The sequence below is a fragment of the Scyliorhinus torazame genome, chromosome 15, assembly GCF_047496885.1.
Source record: "Scyliorhinus torazame isolate Kashiwa2021f chromosome 15, sScyTor2.1, whole genome shotgun sequence".
In the NCBI taxonomy this organism is placed as follows: Eukaryota; Metazoa; Chordata; class Chondrichthyes; order Carcharhiniformes; family Scyliorhinidae; genus Scyliorhinus; species Scyliorhinus torazame.
In genome coordinates this window covers 181,049,245-181,075,727 of record NC_092721.1, presented here as the reverse complement: position 1 = coordinate 181,075,727, position 26,483 = coordinate 181,049,245, and the positions used below count along the sequence as shown (strand labels likewise).

The following is a 26,483-nucleotide window of genomic DNA, read 5'->3' as shown; positions in this document are numbered from 1 at the left end:
CACATCATTAATTCTAGCTTTGGATTCTTCAACAAGTGGAAATGTTGGGCCCAATTTTAACTCTGTCCAAGGCTTTGAGTGAGTTAAAATTTGGCACATTATCTCTACATCAACCATGGTTTCATAATTTTAATAGACCTCCCGCTAATTCTTTCCTTTTCAAGCTCCAACCAAATTAGTCTTTCCCAATAGTTGTAATCTTTCAGTTTTCGTAACATCCTTGTCGGCCAGCACGGTAGCATAGTGGTTTGCACTATGGATTCACAACACCAGGGTTCCAGGTTCGATTCCTGGCTTGGGTCACTGTCTGTGCGGAGTCTGCACATTCTCCCCGTGTCTGCGTGGGGTTCCTCCGGGTGCTCCGGTTTCCATCCACAAGTCCAGAAAGACGTGCTATTAGGTAATTTGGACATACTGAATTCTCCCTCTGTGTACGGGAACAGGCGCCGGAATGTGGGGACTAGGGATTTTTCACAGTAACATCATTGCCGTGTTAATGTAAGCCTACTTGTGACAATAAAGATTATTATTATTAAATTGTATTTGCACTTTCTCCAGAGCGTCTGTGTCCTTTTCATGGGGTTTTAGACTTATATTAAACTGCAAAAGCATTGAATAATTGTCGATTCTGTTCTGTTGCCACATAGGTATCAGTCCCCTCTGACACTAGCCATATGAGATGCCAATGTTCTTTGAGCACTGTATCTAAACCCATCAAATACAGATGAGCTGAAAGTTCTTTCTCTCTGTTTAGGGATGGCATGCATGATCATGTTGGATGGTGTGCATCCAATTATTTTTCACTGTAGGTTCACCATACAAACTTGTCACAAATTGGCATTAAATAACCAATCCTTATCTGAGAGCCCAAACTATACAAACTTGGCACAAATTGGCATTCAATAGCCAATCCTTCTCTGAGAGCCATACCATACAAACTTGGCACAAATTGGCATTAAATAACCAATCCTTATCTGAGAGTCCATACCATACAAACTTGGGACAAATTGTCATTCAATAGCCAATCCTTCTCTGACATTCATACCAAACAAACTTGGCACAAATTGGCATTAAATAGCCAATCCTTCTCTGAGAGCCCTTAAAAATAGCTGTTGGGTTATTGGAACGTTTCACCCTTGGGAGGTTGAGATTCATGAACAGCGGTGAAGCAGAGTGGAGGATCTTTTAGCTGGCGCTGCGTCTGATCTTAAAATGTTTGATACTTTGACTGATTGTACAATCATTAGAAGTGCTCCAATTCCCAGTACTCAGATGTTTGGTGAGCGCTAAAAAATTCAAGGTGTACTTAAAGGATGAATCTGCATGGGGTGTATGGAAAGTGTGACATATCCAATTAATGCCAGCCTTGCTTTCACTTCCAGATGGATACACAACGGATGACATTCAGTTCTACTGGAGAGGTGGGGAGGACGCCGTGACTGGAGTGCATAAGATTGAATTGCCGCAATTTTCTATTGTGGAGTACAGGCTGGTGTCCCGCAATGTTGTGTTTGCTACAGGCAAGTCTGGCTTCATTATGGTGATGACTACTGATTTTCAGGGTTCCTGAGCAGAATTTTAGGGCCCTCTCACGGCGGGGGTAGGGACATAAAATGTGGCAAACCGTTCAAAACTCCACTGATTGTGGCAGGGATGGAATATCCTGGCGGCTGGAGGGGCCATCTGTGTTTCCCATGGAAAATTGAGATGGGGAACACGAAGGTTATGTGTCTCTATTGCCAAATCTTTGACAAGAGATTGAAATCAGGCAGCCTTAGCTATGGCTGTGAGATCTTCCACGGCCAATTTTCCTCTCTGCATTTTATTAGAATATTCACTGACACCTCAGCTGTATAAGGATAAGACATATTTTCTAATTCATTTACAAAATGTGGGCGTCACTGGCCAGGCCAACATTTCGCTTAATTGCACTATATAGCCACATACTTCATCAAAGTTTACAGATGTTTCAGTTCCTGGTTTATTCACCTTCATTAATATGCACATTACGAAATGTGGGTGTCATTGGCGAGGTTGGCATCTATTCTTGAGTTGGCCTTGAGGATGTGGTGCAGGGCCTTCGACTGATTCATGACGAAACGCATTCAAAAGACTTGGTGGTAACTTTAGAGTTCAGTCAGCCATTTAGCACATTTATTTTCAATCAATGTAAATGTTTAACTTATAATGCTTTCATTAATACCAAACAAAGGTGGTTCTGTAACACACATTGGGTGGGATTTACCAGCTGTTCACGCAGGCAGGAAATTCCGGTCCCACGCACAGGTCTCCTGGCGACGAGGGGTGCTGTCAACGGGCAGGACCAGTAGTTCTCCACCGAAAAACGCGAAGCGGGGTTTTCAGTAAATCCAGCTCATTGCCATATTTCAAATATCTGAAACTTCCAATTTCTAAAGTTTCCCCCAACTTCGCTAGAGAGTTAACAAATGACAGCCATGTGATCTATGAATATGATTTTTAGGGCAGCACGGTGGCACAGTGGATTAGCCCTGCTGCCTTATGGCACTGAGGTCCCAGGTTCGATCTCGGCTCTGGGTCGCTGTCTGTGTGGAGTTTGCACAGTCTCCCCGTGTTTGCGTGGGTTTTGCCCCCACAACCCAAAGATGTGCAAGCTAGGTGGATTGAACATGCTAAATTGCCCCTTAACTGGAAGAAAATGAATTGGGTACACTAAATTTTTTAATTTTTTTTAAATATCATTTTTAACTGTCAGCGGGTTTAATTTGATTCCTGCTCACTTGTGACAATGTGTGATCGGGGGTGATTTTAACCTCAAGGCCCATTACCTGGTCTGGCCTACTTGTGACTCCAGATCCACAGTAATGTGATTGATTCTTAACTGCCTCCTCAAATGGCCAAGCAAACCATTCAGTTCAAGGGCGATGGGGGGCTTCACTTGAAAGGAAATTCCCAGTGGCTCCCCACTTCAGGTAGGATTTAATATAGCATCCAGGGCCCAAAGACAATATAGGACCCATTCTTCACATTTAAAGAATATGCCAGCTTCAGGTGGGAACATTTGCTGCCCGCCCAGAAAATCAGTTGAAGGCAGCAGGAGCAGGGAGGGATGTTAGACCATAAGATATAGGAGCAGAAGTGGGCCATTCGGCCCGTTATGTCTGCTCCGTCGTTAAATGAGATCATGGCTGATCTGCTGTGATAATCCTCAATTCCACTTTCCTGCCTTATCCCCATAACCCTTGAATCCCTCACTGTGTTTCTCAGCAAGAAAGAAATTTCCTCTGAGAGAAGAAATTTCTCCTCATCTCTCTCTTAAGTGTGCAACCCCTTACTCTGAGATTATGTTGAAATTTAGCTGCCTAATTATCAGATAATTCACTAATTTTTCTAGTGGCGAAAAATGAGTGAATAACCATTCTGCCAAATTTTCACCGACTTAACAGCCCATCCAATCTTCTGAATAGACTTCATCCCGGCTATTAAAAAAATGTGCTCGTTTGTTTGGGGTTCATTAATATTTTCTCCCAGTGACATTATATAATTTATTCCAGTTTGGCACTCTTGAAATCTGCCCAGCTGTACGAAATGCATCCCCCACCACCCAATTTCCAAATTTGTGATTGTGCTAGGGGCGTATTGATGTAAGTGTAATCCTCTCCCACATCAGCCTCAAAAGAGTTCTTCCATAAAGTTCAACCTTGGGATTCCAGGGCCTCCATGAGTATGCCATTACATAAGTGCACATAAAGACTCCTCCGGTATGATTTGTAGCAGTTTGTCAGGATATCTTTGAACCTTTATTTCCTGACCTTTTATTTTCTTTGTCATGTGCCCTTAAACTGATCAGGAGCCTTCATGTCAAGTATCTTGGCATTGGCAATTTACGGTGATTTCTCAGTAATCGGTACTGTGGTGTTCCTCATGATAATCCCCCCTATCCATGAAAGTGAGGGAAGAGAAGAGAAAGATGGAGCTGCAAATCATGTCAATCTGCTCCAGAGGCACAGTGGTACATTTACCTGACAATGTGAAGCAATGTACACCGATTCAAGGTGAGAATATAATCCAGGTGGCCTCGGGTGACTGTGGAGTTTGCACTTTCTCCCGGTGTCTACGTGGGTTTCCTCCGGGTGCTCCGGTTTCCTCCACAGTCTAAAGATGTGCAGGTTAGGTGGATTGGTCATGGTAATTGCCCCTTATTGTCAAAAAAGTTTAGGTGGGGTTACTGGGCTGCGGGGATAGGGAAGGAGAGTGGGCCTGAGTGGGGTACTATTTTGGAGGGTCTGCAGACTCGATGGGTCGAATGGCCTCCTTTTGTTATGATTCTATGGCACCCGCAGCTAACATGCACCATTGAGTTGACACTGCCAGTGACAGTAACTCTAGTCCATATCTTGAAGTCTTCCTTCATTGGATGGGCTGTTAAGTAGGTGAAAATTTGGCACATTTCAGTCATTTTGCAATGCTTTACACCAGAGAGAAACCCTGTTATGACATGGAGCTTGCTGCACATGTTATGGGCCAGGGTTTAGAGAACCCCAAAGTTCATGGAGTTCACCTGACCCACAACTTTTACTAGATTGTGGTATGTGGAGCACACGGCCCACTCTACAGGTGTTGTAGAGCAGAAATGGAAAAGTATTTTTTAAAGCAAAACAATGTTTATTCTATGAACTCAAGTTAACCTTTTTAAAACATACAGTGAACAGCTTAGCAACCATTAATTCAAATACAACCCCCAAAGAATACAACACTAAGTAATCCTTTAAGCTTTCTTTTTAACATGCATAAGACTTAAAACACCTTTTACCAGAAGCACATCAGGTTAAAGTCACTACTGTTATTAGTTTTAAATCACCAGGATCGATTTACAGTCTTTAGATTACAGAGAGAGACCCTAATACACCTTCTGGCTGTGACTGCAGCTCTCCAGCTCTCAAAACGAAACTAAAACACACCCTGCAGCAAATAGCCTAAAACGAAAGTAAAAAGCCAACAGACAGCCCAGCTCCACCCACTCTCTGACATCACTGCAGTAATAAACACCCATTTCTTAAAGGTACTCTCACAACAGATACTTATATGCACACCCATTTATAAACACCTATTTCTTAAAGGTACTCTCACATGACAACAGAATCTAGACATTCAGTCCAATCTGTCTATGCTGGCATTTATGCTCTGCAGGAACCTCCCCCTGCCCCCTCCCATCCCTCTTTTAACCCTATTGGAGTATCCTTCGATTCCCTTCTCCATCTTGCACTTATCTAACTTCCCGTTAAATGCATTTATTCTCTTTGCCTCAACTACTCCAGATGGCAACAAATTCCACGTTCTCACTGTTTTCTAAGCAGAGACATTACTACTAAATGCCCTATAAAATCTATTTGTGATAATCCTATGTTTAAGCCCCAGGATTTGGTCTTCCTAACAAATGGAAACACCTTCTCCATGTCTACACTAACAAGACATTTTCATGATTGCAAAGACCTCAATCAAGTAACCCCTCAGCCTTCTCTTTTTGAGAGGAAAGAGCCCTAGCCTACTCAGCCTTTCCTCCATTGTCTGGTATTGTCATTGTGTATCTTTCTTGCACCTTCCCCAGTTCCCCTCTATACCTCTTCGAGGACACAAAGCTAACTTTGTTGCTCGCACCTCATTCTGCATCATCTCCACTTTGCTCGCTGCAGAGTTACAGGACTGCACCTCCGACTCTCTGGCCATCAAGGTTGGTTTCTGGTGCCAGCCCTGGGATTTTGCCAGGCTTGTTTGCTACCTAAACAACCTTTGCAAAGGCAGACAATACATTAGAAACAGCAGCATTATTGTTATCTTCATGTGCATACCAGTTACTTAACTTTAAGTCGCCATATCTGTTTAAATTTATTAATCACCTCGTGATGAAGTTTCAGATCATTCTCTGGTTGGCTTCCAAACCCAGACCCCAGACAGAGATTCTCACTCACACAATGTGAATTAGTTCGGGTCAGCACACGGATGTTTGAGCAGACACTAAGAATGCTTAGCCAGAGCCACGACTGGATGAACCTATATCCGTAAGACTGTCTCGTTCTATGCACAGCTAATTGTTCACCTGATCTGAACAAAATTGCAAAATTAAATCACCAAGTACCTACTTCTGTAAGTACTGATTAAAGAGCTGCTCCGCATTATTTATATGTTTTCTTTGTTCTTGTCATACTTGTATCCACTCAAACATCAGCCTCTTCTCATTTACATTGTTTGACTCAGTTGACCCACCTGTCTTGCATCTGGATTTGGGAAATTACCAGAGGGTGATGTGAAATGTTACCAAGAGGGCATCGGTACTTTAGTACTTTCCGCTTTAATGACCATTGCCCCTGGGCTCAGGTGTGCTCATCCAGGGTCAGGTATTGGCATGGACGCAGCAGTTAATCTGTCACATAAACCCCCCCAGCACTGCAGACGTGCTGCTAACGATAAGGGAGGTCAGGCAGGGGGGAGGGACGGGAAGACACAGCCGCAGCTGGCTTGCCTCCAAATTCTGGGCCTGCCAGAGGGGACATCAGGATCCAATGATTTTGCAGTTCACTGAAAGGTTCTCCTTCAGAATTTCTCACTATTTTGTTTTGGTTGAGGTTTACGCATCGTTGGTAATTGAATAAACAGCAAGAGTGGTGGTCCCATTGTCAGAGCCCCCTTTAAGATTTCAGTTTGTTAAAACAAAGTTCAGGATCAGTGACTTTTTAGCTTCCCAATCCTTCTATATTTGTTGCAATGATATTACTTGGTGAAAGGATTTGACTTGTTATGAAGCTAGATTTCAGACATAAGTGCAATCTGATTTCAATGGTTTGGATACAGGTATAAGATGCACAAAAAAGGAACTGTGCAACCTGCAGACATTCTTTAAAATTCACTTTTTATACAGTGTGGGCATTGTTGGCTAGGCCAGCATTTTTTGCCCTTTCCTAATTGCCCTTGAGAAGGTGGTGGGGAGCTGCCTCCTTGAACCTGTGTAGTCTGTGTGGTGTAGGTATACCCACTGTGCTTAAAGGGGGCACTGACAATGGGACCACCACTCGTGCTGTTTATTCAATTACTAATGGTATGTCAGCCTAAATCAAATAAAACAGCAAGAAATTCAGAAGGGGAATGTTTCACTGACCTACAAAATCATTGGATTCTGATGTCACCTCTGGCAGGAGCAAAGGCTATTCGAGAGTAAACTACTAAAGTACCGAGGCCCTCTTGATGACATTTCATGTGGTGTAGGTACACCCACTGTGCTATTAGGGAGGGAGTTCCAGGACTCTGACCCAGCAACAGTGAAGGAAGAGCAATATATTTCCAAGGCAGGATAGTGTGTGACTTGGAGGGGAACTAGCTGGTGGCGGTGTTCCCATGTGTCTGCTGACCTTGTCCTTCTAGATGGTAGCGGTCGTGGGTTTGGAAGGTGCTGCCTAAGGAGCCTCAGTGAGATCCTGCAGTGCATCTTGAATATGGTACACACGGCTGCCATCGTTCGTCGATGGTTGAGGGAGTGACTGTTTGTGGAAGGGGTGCCAAACAAGCAAGTTGCTTTGTTCTGGATGGTGTCGAGCTTCTTGAGTGCTGTTGGAGCTGCACTCATCCAGGCAAGTGAAGAGTATTCCAGCACACGCCTGATGTGCCTTGTAGGTGCTGGATAGGCTTTGGGGGGTCAGGAGAAGAGTTCCTCGTGGCAGGATTCTGAACCTCTGACCTGCTCTTATAGCCACAGTATTTATATGGCTAATCCAGTTCAGTTTCTGGTAAATGGTAACCTTCAGGATGTTGCTAGTGGGGTATTTAGTAATGGTAATGCCGTTGAATGTCAAGCGGCAATGGATTGATTCTCTCTTATTGGAGATGGTCATTGCCTGTCGCTTGTGTGGCATGAATGTTACTTGTCACTTGTTAGCCCAAACCTGGATATTGCCCAGGTCTTGCTGCATTTGCGCATTGACTGCTTCAGTACCTGAGGAGTCACGAATGGTGCTGTTCATTGTGCAGTCATCAGCGAACATCCCCACATCTAACCTTATGTTGAAAGGAAGGCCATTGATGAAGCAGCTGAAGATGGTTGGGCCGAGGACACTACCCTGAGGAACTCCTGCAGTGATGTCCCAGGACTGAGATGACTGATCTCCAACAAGCACAACTATCTTCCTTTGGGCCAGGTATGACTCCAACCAGTGGAGAGTTTGCCCCTGATTCCCATTGACTCCAGTTTAGCTTGGGCTCCTTGATGCCAAACTCAATCAAATGCTGCCTTGATGTCAAGGGTAGTCACTCTCACCTATCCTCTGGAGTTCAGCCCTTTTGAGGTCAGAAGCTGAGTGACCCTGGCGGACCCCAAACTGAGCGTTAATGAGCAGGTTATTTCGAAGTATGTGTTGGGGCTGGTTTAGCACAGGGCTAAATCGTTGGCTTTGAAAGCAGACCCAGGCAGGCCAGCAGCACGGTTTGATTCCCGTACCAGCCTCCCCGAACAGGCGCCGGAATGTGGCAACTAGGGTCTTTTCACAGTAACTTCATTTGAAGCCTACTTGTGACAATAAGCGATTTTCATTTCATTTTCATTTAATTTGATAGCACTGTTGATGATCCCTTCCATCACTGTACTGATGATTGAGAGTAGGCTGACAGGGCAGTAATTGGCCAGGTTAGAATTGTTCTGTTTCTTGTATACGGGACATACCAAGGCAATTTTCCACTTTCCCAGATAGATGCCAGTGTCGTGCCTGTAATGGAATAGATTGGCTAGGGGCGCAGGAAGTTCTGGAGCACAGGTCTTCAGTACTGTTGCCGGAATATTATCAGGGTCCATAGCATTTGTAATATCCAGTGCCTTTAGACATTTTCTGATATCACTTGGGGTGAACCAAATTGGTTGAAGACAGGTATCTGTGATGCTGGGGACCTCTGGAGGAGATCGAATGGACTATCCATTCGGCACATCTGGCTGAAAATTATTGCAAATGCTTCAGCCTTGTCTTTTGCACAGATGTGCTGGCCTCCTCCATCATTGAGGGATAGGGATATTTGTGGTGCCTCCTCCTCCAGTGAGTTGTTAAATTGTCCATCACCATTCACGACTGGATGTGGCAGGACTGCAGAGCTTCGATCTGATCCGTTGGTTGTCGGATCGCTGAGCTCTGTCTATCACTTGCTGCTTATGTGGTTTGGCATACAATTCGTCCTGTGTTGTAGCTTCACCAAGTTGACACCTCACTTTTCAATATGCCTGGTGCTGCTCCTGACATGCCCTCCTGCACTCTTCATTGAACCAGAGTTGATCCCCTGGCTTGGTGGCAATGGTAGAGTGGGGCTATGCCGGCCCATGAGATTGCAGATTGTGGCTGAGTACAATTCTGCTGCAGCTGATGGCCCATCAGAATGTCCTGTCTTGAGTTGCTAGATCTGTTCTGAATCTATCCCATTTAGCACGATGGTAGTGCCACACAACATGTTGGAGGGTATCCTTCGTCTGCACAAGGACTGTGCAGTGGTTACTCCTACCGATACTGTCATGAACAGATGCATCTGCAGCAGACAGGTTGGTGAGGATGAGGTCTACTATATTTTTCCCTCTTGTTGGTTCCCCCACCACCTGTCACAGATCCAGTCTCACTGTTATGTCCTTTAAGAGTCAGCCAGCTCGGTCCATCGTGGTGCTACACTCTTGGGGTGATGGACATTGAAGTCCCCTACCCTACCCCTACTCCAGTTGGAGTGCTTCCTCCAACATGGAGGAGGACTGATTCATCAGCTGACGGTGGATGGTACGTGGTAATGAGCAGGAAGTTTTCTTGCCCATGTTTGACCTGAAGCCATGAGACTTCATGGGGCCCAAAGTCGATGTTGAGGACTCCCAGGGCAATTCCTACCCGACTATATACCACATGTGCCGCCATCCCTGCTGGGCCTGACCTGCCGGTTGGACAGGACATACCCAGGAATGGTCATACTGGTGTCTGGGAAGTTATCTGTAAAGTATGATTATGTCAGGCTGTTGCTTGACGAGTCTGTGAGACAGCTCTCCCAATTTTGGCACAAGCCAAAGGTCAACGCCAGGTGGACCGTCCGGTTTCATTCCTATTAGACTTTGTAGTGGTTTTGATACAACTGAGTGAGTCCAGGTGTGGAATGCAGATTTCCTTCATTGGTGAACCAGCTGGGGTCTTTTTTCACAACAGTGAACAATGGTTTCATGGTCATCATTACACTTTTAATTCCAGATATTTATTGGATTCAATTTCCACCATCTGCCGTGGCAGGATTCGAACCTGGGTCCCCTGAGTATTACCTTGGGTCTCTGCATTACCAGTCCAGTGACTGGACCACTATGTCACCACCTCCCTGAACACTAGTTTATTGTCATAAATCAAACCATAGGATGTAGGAGCAGAAGTAGACCATTTGGCCCATCCATTCTGTTCCGTCATTCAGTGAGATCATGACTGATCTGATAATTCCCAACTCCACTTTCCTGCCTTATCCCCATAACCCTTGATTCACTTACTGATTAACAATCTGCCTATCTCAGCTTTGAACATATTTAGTGACCCAGCCTTTACAACCCTCTATGGGAAAGAATTCCACAAGTTCACTCCCCTCTGAGAGAAGAAACGTCGCCTCACCTCAATCCCGGGGGTGTCCCTTACTCTGAGATTATGCCCTCTGGTCCTAGACTCTCCCACAAGGGGACGCAACCTCTCAGCATCTACCCGTCAAGCCCCATGAGAATCCTATATGTCCCAATAAGGTTGCTTTTCATTCTTCTAAACTCCAATGAGTACAGGCCCAACCAAAACAACCTTTCCTCTAAAGAAAATCGTTCCATATCCCGGATCAACTTAATGACTTTTCTCTGGACTGCCTCCAATTCCTTAGATAAGGGGACCAAAACTGTTCACAGTATTTCAGGTGTGATCTAATATTGCCTTGTATAGTTTTCGCAAGTTTTTCCTGATCTTATTCTCCATTCCCTTTGAAATAAAGGACAACGTTCCATTTGCCTTCCCTATTGTTTGCTGAACTTGCATGCTAGTTTTTGGTGATTTATGCACGAGGATCTCCAATCCTTCTGTCCTGCAGTTTTCTGTTGCCTTTCTCCATTTAAATCATATTCAGCTACTTTATTATTCCGACCAAAGTGTATAACTTCACATTTTCCAACATTGTATTCCATCTGCCAAGATTTTGCCCACCCACTTAATCTGTCTCTATCCCTCTGTAGACTCGTTGTGTCATTCTTATTACTTGCCTTCCCACCTATGTTTGTGTCATCTGCAAACTTGGCAATGGTACATTCACTTCCCACGTCCAAGTTATTACTGTATATTGTAAATAAGTGTGGCCCCAGCACTGATCCCTGTGGCACTCCACTAGTTACAGGTTGCCATCCTGAAAATGCCCTATCCAAACTCTCAGGAAGCGATTTACCTGTCACCTCCCACCGGAATCAGAACAGGGTGCTGCCAGTTGATCCCGGGAAAGATCTCTTCTGGGATCCCTGACGGTCGTTCGGCCTCATAAGATTTAACCAGGTCTCATGAAACGTCACAATCCAAATCCTGGCTACAATGGGCGGGACCCAGTCACGCACAGTGAGGTGAGTTAAAAACTCAATTAACCGTGCTGACGCCAGATCGAACAGTGACCCGGCATCTATCGGTCTCGCCGAGGAGACCACAGTCGGGCACCTTTTGGAACTGGTCCCGACAAACAGAGACCAGGAGGAACAGCACTTTGGGGTTCCCCAGGTGATCGCAGGTGCCTGGGTGGTTGGGCTCTGTGCCGGGTGGCCCCTTGGCATTGTTGGTGCCACCCAGCACCTTGGCACTGCCTGCCTGGAATCCTAGCAGTGCCACTTGACACCCTGGAAATGCCACCCATTGCCATCCTGTCACTGCCAGCCTGCCCACTGGCACTGCCAGATTGGCAGGGCACTGCCAGGATGGTACTGCCAGGGTTCCAAGCTCGCATTTTGCCCACACCGACGATAGAGCCTGGGGATGCCCTGCCCATATGAGATGGGGTGTCGTGGGCCCTGAGGACCTCCTTATAGGTGAGTTACGGTATTGAGGGATCCGGGGGTTGCACAGGGGGTTGGGAGATCAGGACGTCATTTTAAAATGTTGCCCCGATTTCTTCCTGCAATGAGGAGCTCCACTGAGCAGAGGTCCTCAGTGCAGAAAATGTGGCTGAGTGCGACCTTGGTGGAGCGCTTCCCGCTGGAGCTAAAAAGAAACCAAAGTGCAGCTAGGTGGCGGGATTCCCACCCAGAACAGACTCTGATTTTTTAAGTTAAATCGTGCCCTCTGTTTTCTATTTATTAGCCAATCTTCTATCCAGACTAATACACTACCCCAACACCATGGGCCATCTTATTAAGTCGTCTTTTGTGCTTCATCTTATTCAACACATTTTGGAAATCCAAGTATATTATATCTATTGGTTCCTCTTTATCTCTCCTGCTCATTATCACATCAAAGAATTCTAATGCATTTGTCAGACATGATTTCCCCTTCATGACGCCATGCTGACTCTGCTTAATTATATTATGTATTTCTAAATGTGTTGCTATTATCTCCTTCACAATGGTCTATAGTTATTTTTCATCTCCCTTCCTTTTTGAATTATGGTTATATTGGCAGTTTTCCAATCCTCTGGGACTTTTCCAGAATTTATGGCTTCTTGGAAGATTACTACCAGTGCATCCACTATCTCTGTAGATACTTTGTTTAATATCCTAGAATGCAACCCATCAGGTTCAGGGGTCTTACTGGCCTTTAGCCCCATTAGTTTCCCTCGTACTTTTTCTCTAGTGATAGTTATTGTCTTTATTTCCTCCTCCACTTTTTCCCCATGATTATTTTGTATTTTTGGAATGTCATTTGTGTCTTCCACATGAAGACTAATGCAAAGTATTTATTTAACTTCTCTACCATTTCCTGCTTCCCCATTATTATTTCTCCCATCTCATTCTTTAAGGAACCTATGCTCATTTTGGCCTATCTGTTCCATTTTATATATTTAAAGAAGCTCTGACTGTCCGTTTTTATATTACTTGCTAGTTTATCATCATAGTTTATCTTCTCCCATTGTATGCAGAGGTTAGCACTGTGGCTTCACAGCGCCAGGGTCCCAGGTTCGATTCCCGGCTTGGGTCACTGTCTGTGTGGAGTCTGCATGTTCTCCCTGGGTCTGCCTGGGTTTCCACCGGGTGCTCCGTAATTTGTAATCAGCGATCGGGCGGAGAATCCCTTTTTACGACCAAATTGGGGTGGCGCCTGTTTTCAGATGCTCCGCCTCCCCCAAAACGGCATAATTGAGAAGTACGCCGCATGCCGTTGGGACGGCCTGAGGACGTCACTGAAGGCCCTCCCCCGATGCTCCGCCCCTGATGCACCGGGTTCCCCACCGCGCGGGGCACGTGTGGTCTCAGTGGTCGGGAACCCGGCGCGGCAGCTGCGGACTGTGTCCAGCGCTGCCACAGTCAGGCGGGTGCTGCGCTGCTGGCTGGGGGGGGGGGGGCTTCGGCGAGGGCTGGGGGGACTGGTGGGGAGCGGCACTATCTGGCAGGTCGGGTCCGTGCATGGCTGGCGCCATGTTGTACGGCGTGACTGCTGCAGGTCATCGCCATCGTTTATATCGGGAAGGCTGGGCGTTTTACGTGGCATGGCTACTAGCTCGGGGCAGCACGGTAGCATAGTGGTTAGCACAATTGCTTCACAGCTCCAAGGTCCCAGGTTCGATTCTCGGCTGTGTCACTGTCTGTGCGCAGTCTGCACATCCTCCCCGTGTCTGCGTGGGTTTCCTCCCGGTGCTCCGGTTTCCTCCCACAGTCCAAAGATGTGCAGGTTAGGTGGATTGGCCATGATAAATTGCCCTTTGTGTCCAAAATTGCCCTTGGTGTTGGGTGGGGTTACTGGGTTATGGGGATAGGGTGGAGGTGTTGACCTTGGGTAGGGTGCTCTTTCCAAGAGCCGGTGCAGACTCGATGGGCCGAATGGCCTCCTTCTGCACGTAAATTCTATGAAAAAAAAAGCTCCTCACCGGTCGGAGGATCGGTGCTGGGGTCTCACCGATTTTTCCCACGTAAAATGCCACGGATCCTCCGGACATAACCCCAAAATCGGAGAATGCAGTCCTTGAGCTATTTTCAGAAACATCTGCCATTGCTGATAAACCATCTTTTCAGCTAAACTTCTTTCCCAGTCCATTCCAGCCAACTCTGCCTTCATTCCTTTGTAATTACCCTTAATGAAGCTTAGCACAGTTGTTTCTGACCAATCTTTCTCACTCTCAAATAGAATGCTAAATTCTACCATGTTATGCTCACTGTTTCTTGAGAGATCTCCACAACTGAGGAACAGATTTGGATATGAACATCATTTGTATAATTTAAACAGTCGGGAAAATTAAAGGGGTGTGCAAAAATCGGCTGACAGAAATTCCAAAAGCCACGGGATAAAGCTCTAAGATAGTCCATCTCATTTACCTTTGTCCATGAGCCTTTGCGAAGACTGAAGGGAGAGGCCATGAAGAAATGATGGGCAACAATGAAGGGAGAGGAATCCTGCAAATGTGCAAGTGATGCAACCAATTAAACCCCTGGGCAGAAATTAATCTTTGTAATTGGGATCCCATCTGCTGGTTGGAGAACCAGTGCGAGTCCTGAATCACCACAATTAAATGCCCATCAGGCTCTCATTGGCCAGCTTTGGGCCTTGATTTGGGACCCAGGGGGTAGAAAACTTGCCCTCCAAGAGCTGCCTACCAACCAGAGGCCAGAAAAGCACCCAAGGAGAGGCCTGGGATTGCTGGGGAACCCAGGTCATCGGTGAATGGAGGAATGGATGGGGGTTGCGTGGAGGGTTTGCTGGCTAGGTGGGGATCGTGTGTTGTTAGAAAGGATGGGGGCTCGCTTTCAGCAAAATACCCTTCTTGATGTCAGGTCCCCTAATTAGGCATGGTGTGCCTTTCAACAAGGTATACCATCAGGAGGTTGCAAGCAACCCTGACAGGTTTTACTTGCTGGTGTCTCCACATGGGGGTTCCCCACCCACCACTGGTTGACTAACAGTGGCAGTGGGATGAGGCCTTTAAGTGGACATTGTTTGCCCACTTAAGCACCTCAATTAGCCTTTGGAAGGGAAGGCCATCCACAAACCTTCATGGCCAGGACTTAATGGTCTGGCCACTCCATCCTTTCTTTTCTTACTATAACAACATAAACAATGTCTTGTATTTACATAATGTCTGCAATGCAGTGAAACACTCCAAGGCATTTCATGGAAGCATTTTAAATAAGCTTCAATACCAAGCCACAGAAGGAGATATTAGGGCTTGGAAAAGACAAAGGTTTTATTTGTCTTGCAGGCAGCACAGTGAAGGTTCACGAGATTGGCCCCGGGAGGAAGAATATTCCTACGATAAGGCACCAAATAAATTGGGTCTCTGTTCTCTGGGGTACAGAAGAATGAGAGGTGATCGCATTGAAACATTCGAGATTGAGAAGGAACTTGACAGACGGCACGATGGTGCAGTGGTTAGCACTGCTGCCTCATGATGCCGAGGACCTGGGTTCGATCCCGGCCCTGGGTCACTGTCCATGCGGAGTTTGCACATTCTCCCCGTGTCTGCGTGGGTCTCACCCCCACAAACCAAAGATGTTCAGGTAGTTGGATTGGCCATGCTAAGTTGCCCCTTAATTTTAAAAAACGAAAAAGCTTGACAGGGTAGATACTGAGAGATGGTTTCGCCCAGCAAGGAGCATTGTTTCAGGAGAAGTGGCTAATTATTTAGGTCTTCGATGAGGACAGTTACCATCTTGGAGATATTTTGACCAGTAACCGAACATACTAGTCATATAAATACTGTCGCTGTTATTAAGCAAACGCGCCAGGTGCAACAGGTGAATCCTGGGAGAAGCCCAAATCAGGCCTTTATTCCCTTCATCCAAGTCATTTATATAAATTGTAAACACTGTGCCGTTAGGGAGGGAGTTCCTGCAGGTGTTTCCATGTGCCCTTTGTCCTTGACCTTCTAGATCGTATTGAGTTTAGCCAATTAAGGGTACTGATCGTTGTGGCAAGCCTTGGTTCATTCTGTACCTTCAAAAGCATGGCCCACAGCTTGATCATTGGATTTTGTTGTTCATTATTGCTGTAAATTAGTTAGGTTCCTCTGATTGGTTGCTGTTCATGTCATTCATGGCAACTTCTTCCCCCCTTTATTTTTATCTCCAAAGAGAGGCTGCAAATCCTTGCCGTCAAATGACCATCTCAAAACATGCAGCTAACCCAGGCCAACGTTTAATAACCAACCCTATAATTTCCCTTGAGAGCTGCCCTCTTGAATTGCTGCATTCTATGTCGTGTAGCTACGCCGATGGTGCTGTTAGGGAGCAAGTACCAAGATTTTGACCAAGTAACAGGGAAGGAAAGGCGAGTTTCCAAGATTTGATGGTGTAAGAACTTACAGTTCGACTTGGCAGCTGGGCAGGTTAATAAGGTCGTTATAAGAAAGCAGATGGAATATTTTGCTTTATGAGCCAAGGCATAGAATATAAGCAGCAGTATTCTCCGTCGGCGGGATCCCTCGCTTCGCCGGCAACACACCCACGCCAGCGGGTTTCCCGAGGGCGTGGGGGTGGCGGCCACAATGGGAAACTCCATTGGCCGGCTGCGGGAACGTAGAATCCCACTGCCGGTGGGGGCATGCCACGCTGGAAAATGGGGCAGGCGGGACAGAGAATCCCACCCAAGTTCAGGGAGGTTATGTTGGAACTATGTGTAGAACCAGAGTAAGTAGGTGAGGTCCTTAATGAGTATTTTGCATCGGTATTCACAAAGGAGAGGGACACGTTGATTGGTGGTGTCTCAGAGGGATGTGTAAACACTTTAGAACCGGTCGCTATTATGAGGGAGGAAGTGATAGGTGTGTTAAAAAGCATTAAGGTAGACAAATCCCCAGGACCAGATGGCATCTATCCCAGATTACTGAGGGAGACAAGAGATGAAATCGCTGGGCCTGTGACAGAAATCGTGTGTCCTCATTGGACACAGGTGAGATGCCAGAGGATTGGAGGATAGCCAATGTATCATTATTTAAGAAGGGTTGCAAGAATAATCTGGGTAATTATAGGCCAGTGAGCTTGACTTCAGTGATAGTGAAATTGTTGGAAAAGATTCTCAGAGATATCTATGCACATTTGGAAGTGAAAGTTCTTTTAGCGACAGACAGCATGGTTTTGTAAATGGAAGGTCATGTCTCACTAATTTGATTGCATCTTTTGAGGCGGTGACAAAAATGACGAGGGAAGGGCTGTGGATGTTGTCTACATGGACTTTAGTAAAGCATTTCATAAGGCTGGTGCAAAAGATTAGGTCACATGGGATCAGGGATGAACTAGCTGGATGGATCCAGAACTGGCCTGGCCATAGAAGACAGAGGGTAGCAGTGGAAGGGTGTTTTTCCGAATGGAGGTCTGTAACTTGTGGTGTTCCGTAGGGATCAGTACTGGGACCTCTGCTCTTTGTAATATATATAAATGACTTGGAAGAAAACGTAGCGGGTCTGATTATCAAGTTTGCGGGTGATACTAAGATTGCAGGAGTTGCGGATAGTGATGAAGATTGTCAGAGAATACAACAGGATATAGATAGGCTACAAAATTGGGCAGAGAAATGGCAGATGGAATTTAACGGACAAATGCAAGGCGATGCATTTTGGTAGATCCAGTTCAGCTGGGAGCGATAAAATAAATGGCAGAACCATCAGGACCATAGAGACACAGAGAGATCTGGGCGTGCAGGTCCACAGATCCTGAAAAGTGGCAGCACAGGTGGAAATGGTGGTAAAGAAAGCATATGGCATGCTTGCCTTCATAGGACGGGGTATCGAGTATAAAAGCTCAAAAATTATGTTACAATTACATAGAAGGTTGGTTCGGCCGCATTTAGAATACTGTCCAATTCTGGTCACCACACTACCAGAAGGACGTGGAGGCTTTGGAGGGAGTACAGAAAAGGTTTACTAGGATGCTGCCTGGTATGTAGGGTATCAGCTATGAGGAAAGATTGAATAAACTGGGATTTTTCTCCCGAGAGAGACGGAAGCTGAGGGGCGACCTGATAGAAGTTTATAAAATGAATAGGGGTATAGATACGGTGAACAGTGGAGGCTTTTTCCCAGGGCGGAAACGACAATTACAAGGGTGCACAAGTTCAAGGTGAGGGGGGGGAAAGGGGGGAAAGGTTCAATGGAGATGTGCGGGGGAAGTTTTTTGTACAGAGGGTGGGGGAGGCCTGAAATGCTCTGGCAAGTGAGGTGGCTGAGGCAGAAACGTTAAGATTTATCTGGATAGGCACATGAACAGACGGGGTATAGAAGGATGCAGGCGGTTGGTCTCGATAGGACACGTGATTGGCGCAGGCTTGGAGGGCCGAAGGGCCTGTTCCTGGGTTGTATTGCTCTTTGTTCTATATTAAACACTAGTTAGGCCACAACCTGTCAGTTCTGGTCACCTCCTTATGGAAGGGATATTATTGCATTGAGAGGGTACAGAGGAAATTTGCAAAGATGTTGCCAGGACTGGAAAGTTGTAGCTATAAGGAAAGATAGGCTGAGGTTGTTCTCCTTGGCGCAGAAGAGGGTGAGGGGTGTTTGATTACAGTGTCCAAGGTTGTGAGGGGCCTGGATAGAATGGGTGGGAATTGTTCCTCTCAGCAGAGAAGTCAGTGATTGGGGGTGGAGGGGGTGGGGATAGATTTAAAGTGATTGATAGAAAGATTATAGGGAGGTGGGAATATCTTTTTCACCCAGTGGTTGGTAGGGGGCTGGAACCCATTGATGGAAAGAGTGGCAAGGGCAGAAACCCTCAACTCAATTAAGGTGGCAGGATATGCACTTAAAGTCCGATAGCCGTCTGGGAGCTACGGATCAAGTGGCAGAAAATGGGATTGGGCTGGATGGCTTATATTTTGTCCATCGCGGACACGATGAGCAGTGAGGCCTCCTTCTGTCCTGGAAATGTTTCTACATTTTCAAATTTTCTTAATATCTGGAAGGGATAAATGTACAGGGGTTGAGGGGAGAGGGTAAGGGAGTACCAGTATGTGAATTGCCCCTTAGAAGAGCCAACACGGGCTAAATAGGCCATTCTTTGTCGTACCCATTTAATTATTCTATGTTTCTAAAAGATGATGGTGTCCTCATGTGCATGCTACCCTTATTCTTTCAGACAGTAGGTGTTGTGGGTTTGGAAAGTACTGCCAAATAATTGTACTGTGATGGAAAAGGCTGGGAGCTTCAGAGCAATATGGTTTTCTTTCGAACCTCAACACAATATAAACCATGAGTTTGCAGACTCTAGCTGGAGTTAATTAGGTTGTTTAGCATAAATTCTGGAACATTTGTTTAAGAAGGGCCGCAGAGAAAAGCCAGGGAACTACAGACCGGTGAGCCTAACGTCTGTGGTGGGTAAGTTGTTGGAAGGTATTCTGAGGGACAGGATCCACAGGCATTTAGAGAGGCAAGGACTGATTAGGGACAGTCAGCATGGCTTTGTGAGTGGAAAATCATGTCTCACGAATTTGATTGAGTTTTCTGAAGGGGTAACCAAGAAGGTACATGAGGGCAGTGCAGTCGACGTTGTCTACATGGACTTTAGCAAGGCCTTTGACAAGGTATTGCATGGTAGGTTGTTGCATAATATTAAATCTCATGGGATCCAGGGTGAGGTAGTCAATTGGATACAAAATTGGCTTGACGACAGAAGACAAAGGATGGTTGTAGAGGGTGGTTTTTCAAACTGGAGGCCTGTGACCAGCGGTGTGCCTTAGGGATCAGTGCTGGGTCCACTGTTATTTGTTATTCATATTAATGATTTTGATAAGAATTTAGGAGGCATGGTTAGTAAGTTTGCGGATGACACCAAGATTGGTGGCATAGTGAACAGTGAAGAATGTTCCAGTCCAAAGACGTGCAGGTTAGGTGGATTGGCCATGCTAAATTGCCCTTAGTGTCCAAAAAGGTTAGGAGGGGTTATTGGGTTACGGGGATAGGGTGGAAGTGAGGGCTTAAGTGGGTCGGTGCAGACTCGATGGGCCAAATGGCCTCCTTCTGCACTGTATGATCTACGTGAAACGAATGTTATCTAGGATTGAAACAGGATCTTGATCAATTGGGCCAGTGGGCCAATGAATGGCAGATGGAGTTTAATTTGAATAAATGTGAGGTGATGCATTTTGGTAGATCGCATCAGGGCAGGCCGTACTGAGTTAATGGTAGGGTGGTGGGGAGAGTTATAGAACAAAGAGATCTAGGAGTTCAGGTTCCTTGAAAATGGAGTCACAGGTGGACAGGATGGTGAAGAAGGCATTCGGCATGCTTGGTTTAATTGGTCAGAACATTGAATACAGGAGTTGGGACGTCTTGTTAAAGTTGCACAAGACATTAGTAAGGCCATACTTGGAAAATTGTGTACAGTTCTGGTCACCCTATTATAGAAAAAATATTATTAAACTAGAAAGAGATAAGAAAAGATGTACGAGGATGCTACTGGGACTTGATGGTTTGAGTTACAAAGAGAGGCTGGATAGACTGTCTTTTTTCCCTGGAGCATCGGAGACTTAGGGGTGACCTTATAGAGGTCTATAAAATAATGAGGTGCATTGAAAGGTAGATAGTCAACATCTTTTCCTAAAGGTAGGGGGGTTTAAAACTAGAGGGCATAGTTTTAAGGTGAGAGCGGAGAGATACAAAAGGGTCCAGAGGGGCAATTTTTTTACACAGAGGGTGGTGAGTGTGGAACAAGCTGCCAGAGGCAGTAATAGAGGCGAGTACAATTTTGTCTTTTAAAAAGCATTTAGACAGTTATATGGGTAAAATGGGTATAGAGAGATATGGGCTAAATGCAGGCAATTGGGACTAGTTTAATGGTACAAACTTGGCGGCATGGACAAGTTGGGCCATGCTGTAAACCTGGCAGCACGGCAGCACAGGGGTTATCACAGTTGCTTCACAGCTCCAGGGTCCCAGGCTCGATTCTTGGTTTGGGTCACTGTCTGTGTGGAGTCTGCACGTTCTCCCCGTGTCTGCATGGGTTTCCTCCGGGTGCTCCGGTTTCCTCCCACAGTTCAAAGATGTGCAGGTTAGGTGGATTGGCCAAGCTAAATTGCCCTTAGTGTCCAAAAGGGTTAAGTGGGGTTACTGGGATAGGGTGGAGGCGTGGGCTTGAGTAGGATGCTCTTTCCAAGGGCTGGTGCAGACTCGATGGGCCGAAAGGCCTCCGTCTGCACTGTAAATTCTATGATTCTATGACTCTAACATTTTATACTTGACAGCAAGACAAATGTATTCATAAGAGTTACGCTCAGTCGTGGCTGCACATTGTAAATGGGAAAATTATCAACAAAAACGATAGGAGCAATTTTTGGGGCTTCAAGGTCATAGACCTCTTTTGTGCAAAAGGATGAAAGCAGTCTTTTGTGAGGTAACGTTTGACAAGCAAACCGCATGGTTCTGAGATTCAGATCAGACCCATGGTAAATCAGCCCCATTAATTTTATTAAACACATTGGATATTACGCACTAAGGGACCAGAGTGGTCCAGCAAGGAGCAGTATTTTCCATTTGAACTGAATACCACCTAATATTAAAGGCAAGAGCTCCACCTTGCAAAGTTAATGGACTGGAGTTTCACCTTCCAGCGCTTCGAGGCAGATGCATGTAAATTGAAAATAATCCTGACAGGGAGTTCTGACAGATTCAATGGAATTCAGTATTCCTGACATTTAATTTGATTAGCGTGTCCATCATGATATTTTGAAAGGGCTTGATCACATTTGATACATTGGATTCAAGATCATTATGTAAGTCAGTGCAAAAGAGAAGGCTGCCGCTTTCGCAGTCAACTTCAGCCAGAAGTGCCAGGTGGATGATCAGTCTCGATCTCCGCATGAGGTCCCCACCATCACAGGTGCCACTCCACGTGGTAACCAAGGAAGGGCTGTAGCCACTGGACACTGCAAAGGCTATGCGCTGGACAACATCCTGATTGAAGTATTGAAGACTTGTGCTCCAGAACTAACCATACCCTTAGTCAAGCCGTTCCTGAACAGGTACAACATAAGCATCTCCCTGAAAATGTGGGAAATTGCCCAGGTATGCCCTGTTTGCTGGCTCAAAATATTGAAACTCCCTCCTTAACAGCACTGTGGATGTACCAACATTGCATAGTGGTTAAAGAAGGCAGCTCATCACTACCTTCACAAGGGGAATTAGGGATGGCCAACAAATTGTTGACTTTGCCAGTGACACTCACACCCATGAGCAAAGGAAAAGTAATTTGGCATATCATAGAATCCCTAGAGTGCAGAAGGAGGCCATTCAGCCCATCAAGTCCGCACCGACCCTCTGAAGGAGCACCATAGCTAGGCTCATTCCCCCACCCTATCCCTGTAACCCCACCTAGCCAGCACATCTTTGGACACGTAAAGGGAAATTTAGCTTGGCCAATCCACCTAACCTGCAGATCTTTGGACTGTGGGAGGAAACCAGAGCACCCGGACGAAACCCACACATACATGGGGAGAACATGCAAACTCCATACACACGGTCACCCAAGGCCAGAAATGAACCCAGGCCCCTGGTGCTGTGAGGCAGCAGCGCTGACCACTCTGCCATCTTGCAGGCTAGAGCAGCATTGTTCTGTTAGCCTGGAAGTTTACTCGGAATGGGTCATTTTGAAATTCTTGGCTCTTTGCCTGACTGTAACTCATTGCTTTCCAGTGCCTTAAAGCCATGGATCCTGCTGATCCATCAGCCTTTCCTTCCTTTAACAGTCTGCAGGCTTTGAAAACTCAAACCCAACGTTATCTAACCATCGCTTATGAGTTTGCTCTTACTATGTTCAATTGTAGTCCTGATCCTTGGACCTGTTGATAGGTTTCTCAATAACAAAATCAGAATGAAAGTAGTAAATGTATTGCCACTAGTTAGGGGAGGAAGAGGGAGAATGGAGAGCAACAGACCTGGTAGTCTGATGAAAGTAGTGGGGAAGATGTTAGAATCTATTATAAAGGATTCGAAAATTGGACACTTCGAAAATAATGGGTAGAGTCGACATGGATTTATGAAAGGCAAATCATGTTTGACAAACTTGTTGGAGATTTTTGAGGATGTTACTTGCAGCATAGAGAGAGGAGAACTAGTGGATGTGGTGTATTAGGATTTTCAGAAGGCTTTTGGTAAAGTCCCTCACAGAAGGTTAGTAAATAAAATTAGAGTGCACAGGATTGTGGGTAATATACTAGTATGGATTGAGAATTTGTTAACAGACAGAAAGCAGTTAGCAGGAATAAATGGATCATTCTCAGCATGACAGCCTGTTACTAGTGCGATACCACAAGGATCAGTGCGAGGTCCCCAGCTGTTCACAATCTATATTAATGATTTTAATATTTCCAAATTTATTGATGACACCAAACTGGGTAGGTTGATTTGATCTTAGTTTCAGACTAGTTCGGCACAACATCGTGGGCCGAAGGGCCTGTACTGTGCTGTATAGTTTTATGTTCTATGGGTAGGAAACTTAAGTTTTGAGGAGGATGCAAAGAGGCTTCAAGAGAACTTGGGCAGGGTAAGTGAGTGGGCTAGAACACGACACGTGGAATATAATGTGAATAAATGTGAAGTTATTCACTTCGGTACAAAAATAGAAAGACAGAATATTTCTTACATGATGAGAGATTAGGAAGTGTGGGTGTCTAAAGGGACCTGGCTGTCCTTGTTCATGAGTCAATAAAAGTTAGCTCTGAGGTGCAATAAGTGATTCGGAAAGCAACCGGTGGGTCTCGTCATGCCCGACTTGGTGTCGGGACGAGGTCGTTGAATCTCGTGAGAGGCCTTTGCGTGATTAACGATGCTCGGAACGTCTTACGAGATTCAACGGAATAGAACAAAGAACAAAGAAAAGTACAGCACAGGAACAGGCCCTTCGGCCCTCCAAGCCTGCGCCGACCATGCTGCCCGTCTAAACTAAAATCTTCTACACTTCCGGGGTCCGTATCCCTCTAATCCCATCCTATTCACGTATTTGTCAAGATGCCCCTTAAATGTCACTATCGTCCCTGCTTCCACACCTCCTCCGGAAGCGAGGTTCAGGCACCCACTACCCTCTGTGTAAAAAACTTGCCTCGTACATCTCCTCTAAACCTTGCCCCTCGCACCTTAAACCTATGCCCCCGAGTAATTGACACCTCTACCCTGGGAAAAAGCCTCGGACTATCCACTCTGTCTATGCCCCTCATAATTTTGTAGACCTCTATCGGGTCGCCCCTCAACCTCCTTCGTTCCAGTGAGAACAAGCCGAGTTTATTCAACCGCTCCTCATAGTTAATGCCCTCCATACCAGGCAACATCCTGGTAAATCTCTGCTGCACCCTCTCTAAAGCCTCCACATCCTTCTGGTAGTGTGGCGACCAGAATTGAACACTATACTCCCAAGTGTGGCTGTTGTATACAGCTGCAACATGACTTGCCAATTCTTATACTCAATGCCCCGGCCAATGAAGGCAAGCATGCCGTATGCCTTCTTGACTACCTTCTCCACCTGTGTTGCCCCTTTCAGTGACCTGTGAACCTGTACACCTAGATCTCTCTGACTTTCAATACTCTTGAGGGTTCTACCATTCACTGTATATTCCGTACCTGCATTAGACCTTCCAAAATGCATTACCTCACATTTGTCCGGAATCTCATGGAGTCTCAGAATCTGGATCTCGCTCTCACTGGGCAAAATCCAGATCAGCATATTTATATGAGCTGTACAGATTTACCCAGCACCCGGTACTCACGGGTCGTGGCTGCAAGAGCTCGCCAAGGGCCATTTAATACTGGCCACACAAATCTTAGGGGGGATGGGGGTCTCCCAGGCCATTGGAGACCCATGGTTGGCTGGGGATAAGGCAGGGTGGCACCCAGGCTCTCCCTCTGGCACCCAGGCACTGCCAGGGATCAGACCTGGAGGGGCCTTACCAGGTAGAGGGGTTTCCTGGGGGCCTTGCCAAGGTTGGAGGGGGTAAGGGGAGGGGGGGGGGGGGGTTCAAAAACGGGGAGGGCCTGAAGGTTGGGGTGGGGGGAGGCGGGAATCAGGCAGCCAGACAAAATGCCGCCCTGATCTGTGAAGGAGCCTTTCCTGCTGGTGAGCTGTAGGAAATCTCTCGAAGTGCGGCCTTGGTGGAGAATCTCCTCGAGGCCCCAAAAAATGGCACAGTGCTGTTGAAAAGCGGAATGTTCCTCAGCGCTGCAGGCGCCAAAAGACAGCCCGCGAACTGCACCATTCAGCAGACTTTTAATCTGCTGAATCTCACCTGATATGTTGTCCTTCATTGCGAGGGGTCTCGAAAACAGGAGCACAGTTGTCTTGCTGCAATTATATAGAGCCTTGGTGAGGCTTCACCTGGAAAGTTTTGGCCTCCTTATTTAAGGAAGGACATACTTTCTACAGAGGGAGTTCAACAGAGGTTCACCAGATTAATCCCGAGGATTGTCTTCTGAGAAGGGATCGTGGAGACTGGGTCTGTATTCCCTGGGGTTTCAGAGAACGAGAGGTGGCTTCATTGAACCGTACAAAATTCTTACAAGGCATGACAGGGTGGATGTTTCCACTGGCTGCTGAGTCTAGAGCCAGGGGACATAGTCTCTGAATAAGGGGCCGGCCATTTAAAAACTGAGATGAGGAGGAATGTCTTCACCAAGAGGGTGGTGAATCTTTGGGGTTCTTTACCCCAGAGCGCTGTGCAATCTCAGTCACTGAGCAAGACAGAGATTGATAGATTTCTGGAGATTAATGACATCAAGAGATATGGAGATGGTGCAGGAAAGTGCCATTGAGGTAGATGATCAACAATGACCAAATTGAATGGCGGAGCAGACTCGATGGGCTGAATCGTCTTATGTTCCTAATGGATAATCCACTACCTAAATCACTGCACCACCAAAATTAGTCAAGGGAAAATTTTTCGATACAAAATAAAATTAAATTAGACTTTCCGCAATCCTCTTATGCGTCATAGTCTCATGCACAGAAAGTGAAGATAAAAGAAGCATAAAATGTGAATATTGCTGGGCTCTTCCAGGATTTGCTCCCCTTCTGCAACTGTTTCATTGGGAGTGGAAGGGCCTGAGAAGCACAATAGTAAAAGGAAACCAACATGAACAGATGTGTTCACACAGATGTTTCTCAGAATGCAATTCGCAGTTGAGTCACCTCTGGAGATGAGAGACAGCAGTTGAGGGGGAGGTGGGCTTTGTTGAGAAGGATCTATTCCTGTTCTCGTCAAGCCACACCTCTTGGATAGGTGAACCCATGAGCAACGGTGATGGTGCCCATGGAGGGCGCAGGGCAATAGAAGCCATTTATCATCCATGCAGCTACCTTTAGGGGGCAGCAAAGTAAAAATTAAAAGCATATTAAATGA

At 46.1% G+C, this 26,483-nt stretch overlaps 1 protein-coding gene across 4 annotated transcripts in view; it reads left to right on the top strand.

Annotated features, from left to right (window-relative positions):
- The window catches only part of gabrb3 (gamma-aminobutyric acid type A receptor subunit beta3), an 896,267-nt gene that overhangs the window by 815,532 nt on the left and 54,252 nt on the right, over positions 1-26,483 (top strand). For all 4 annotated transcript variants that reach the window (XM_072477220.1, XM_072477218.1, XM_072477217.1 and 1 more), the window contains one exon: positions 1,383-1,520. In XM_072477220.1, coding sequence (XP_072333321.1) covers positions 1,383-1,520 — 138 coding nt within the window. The remainder of the gene's footprint in view (positions 1-1,382; positions 1,521-26,483) is intronic.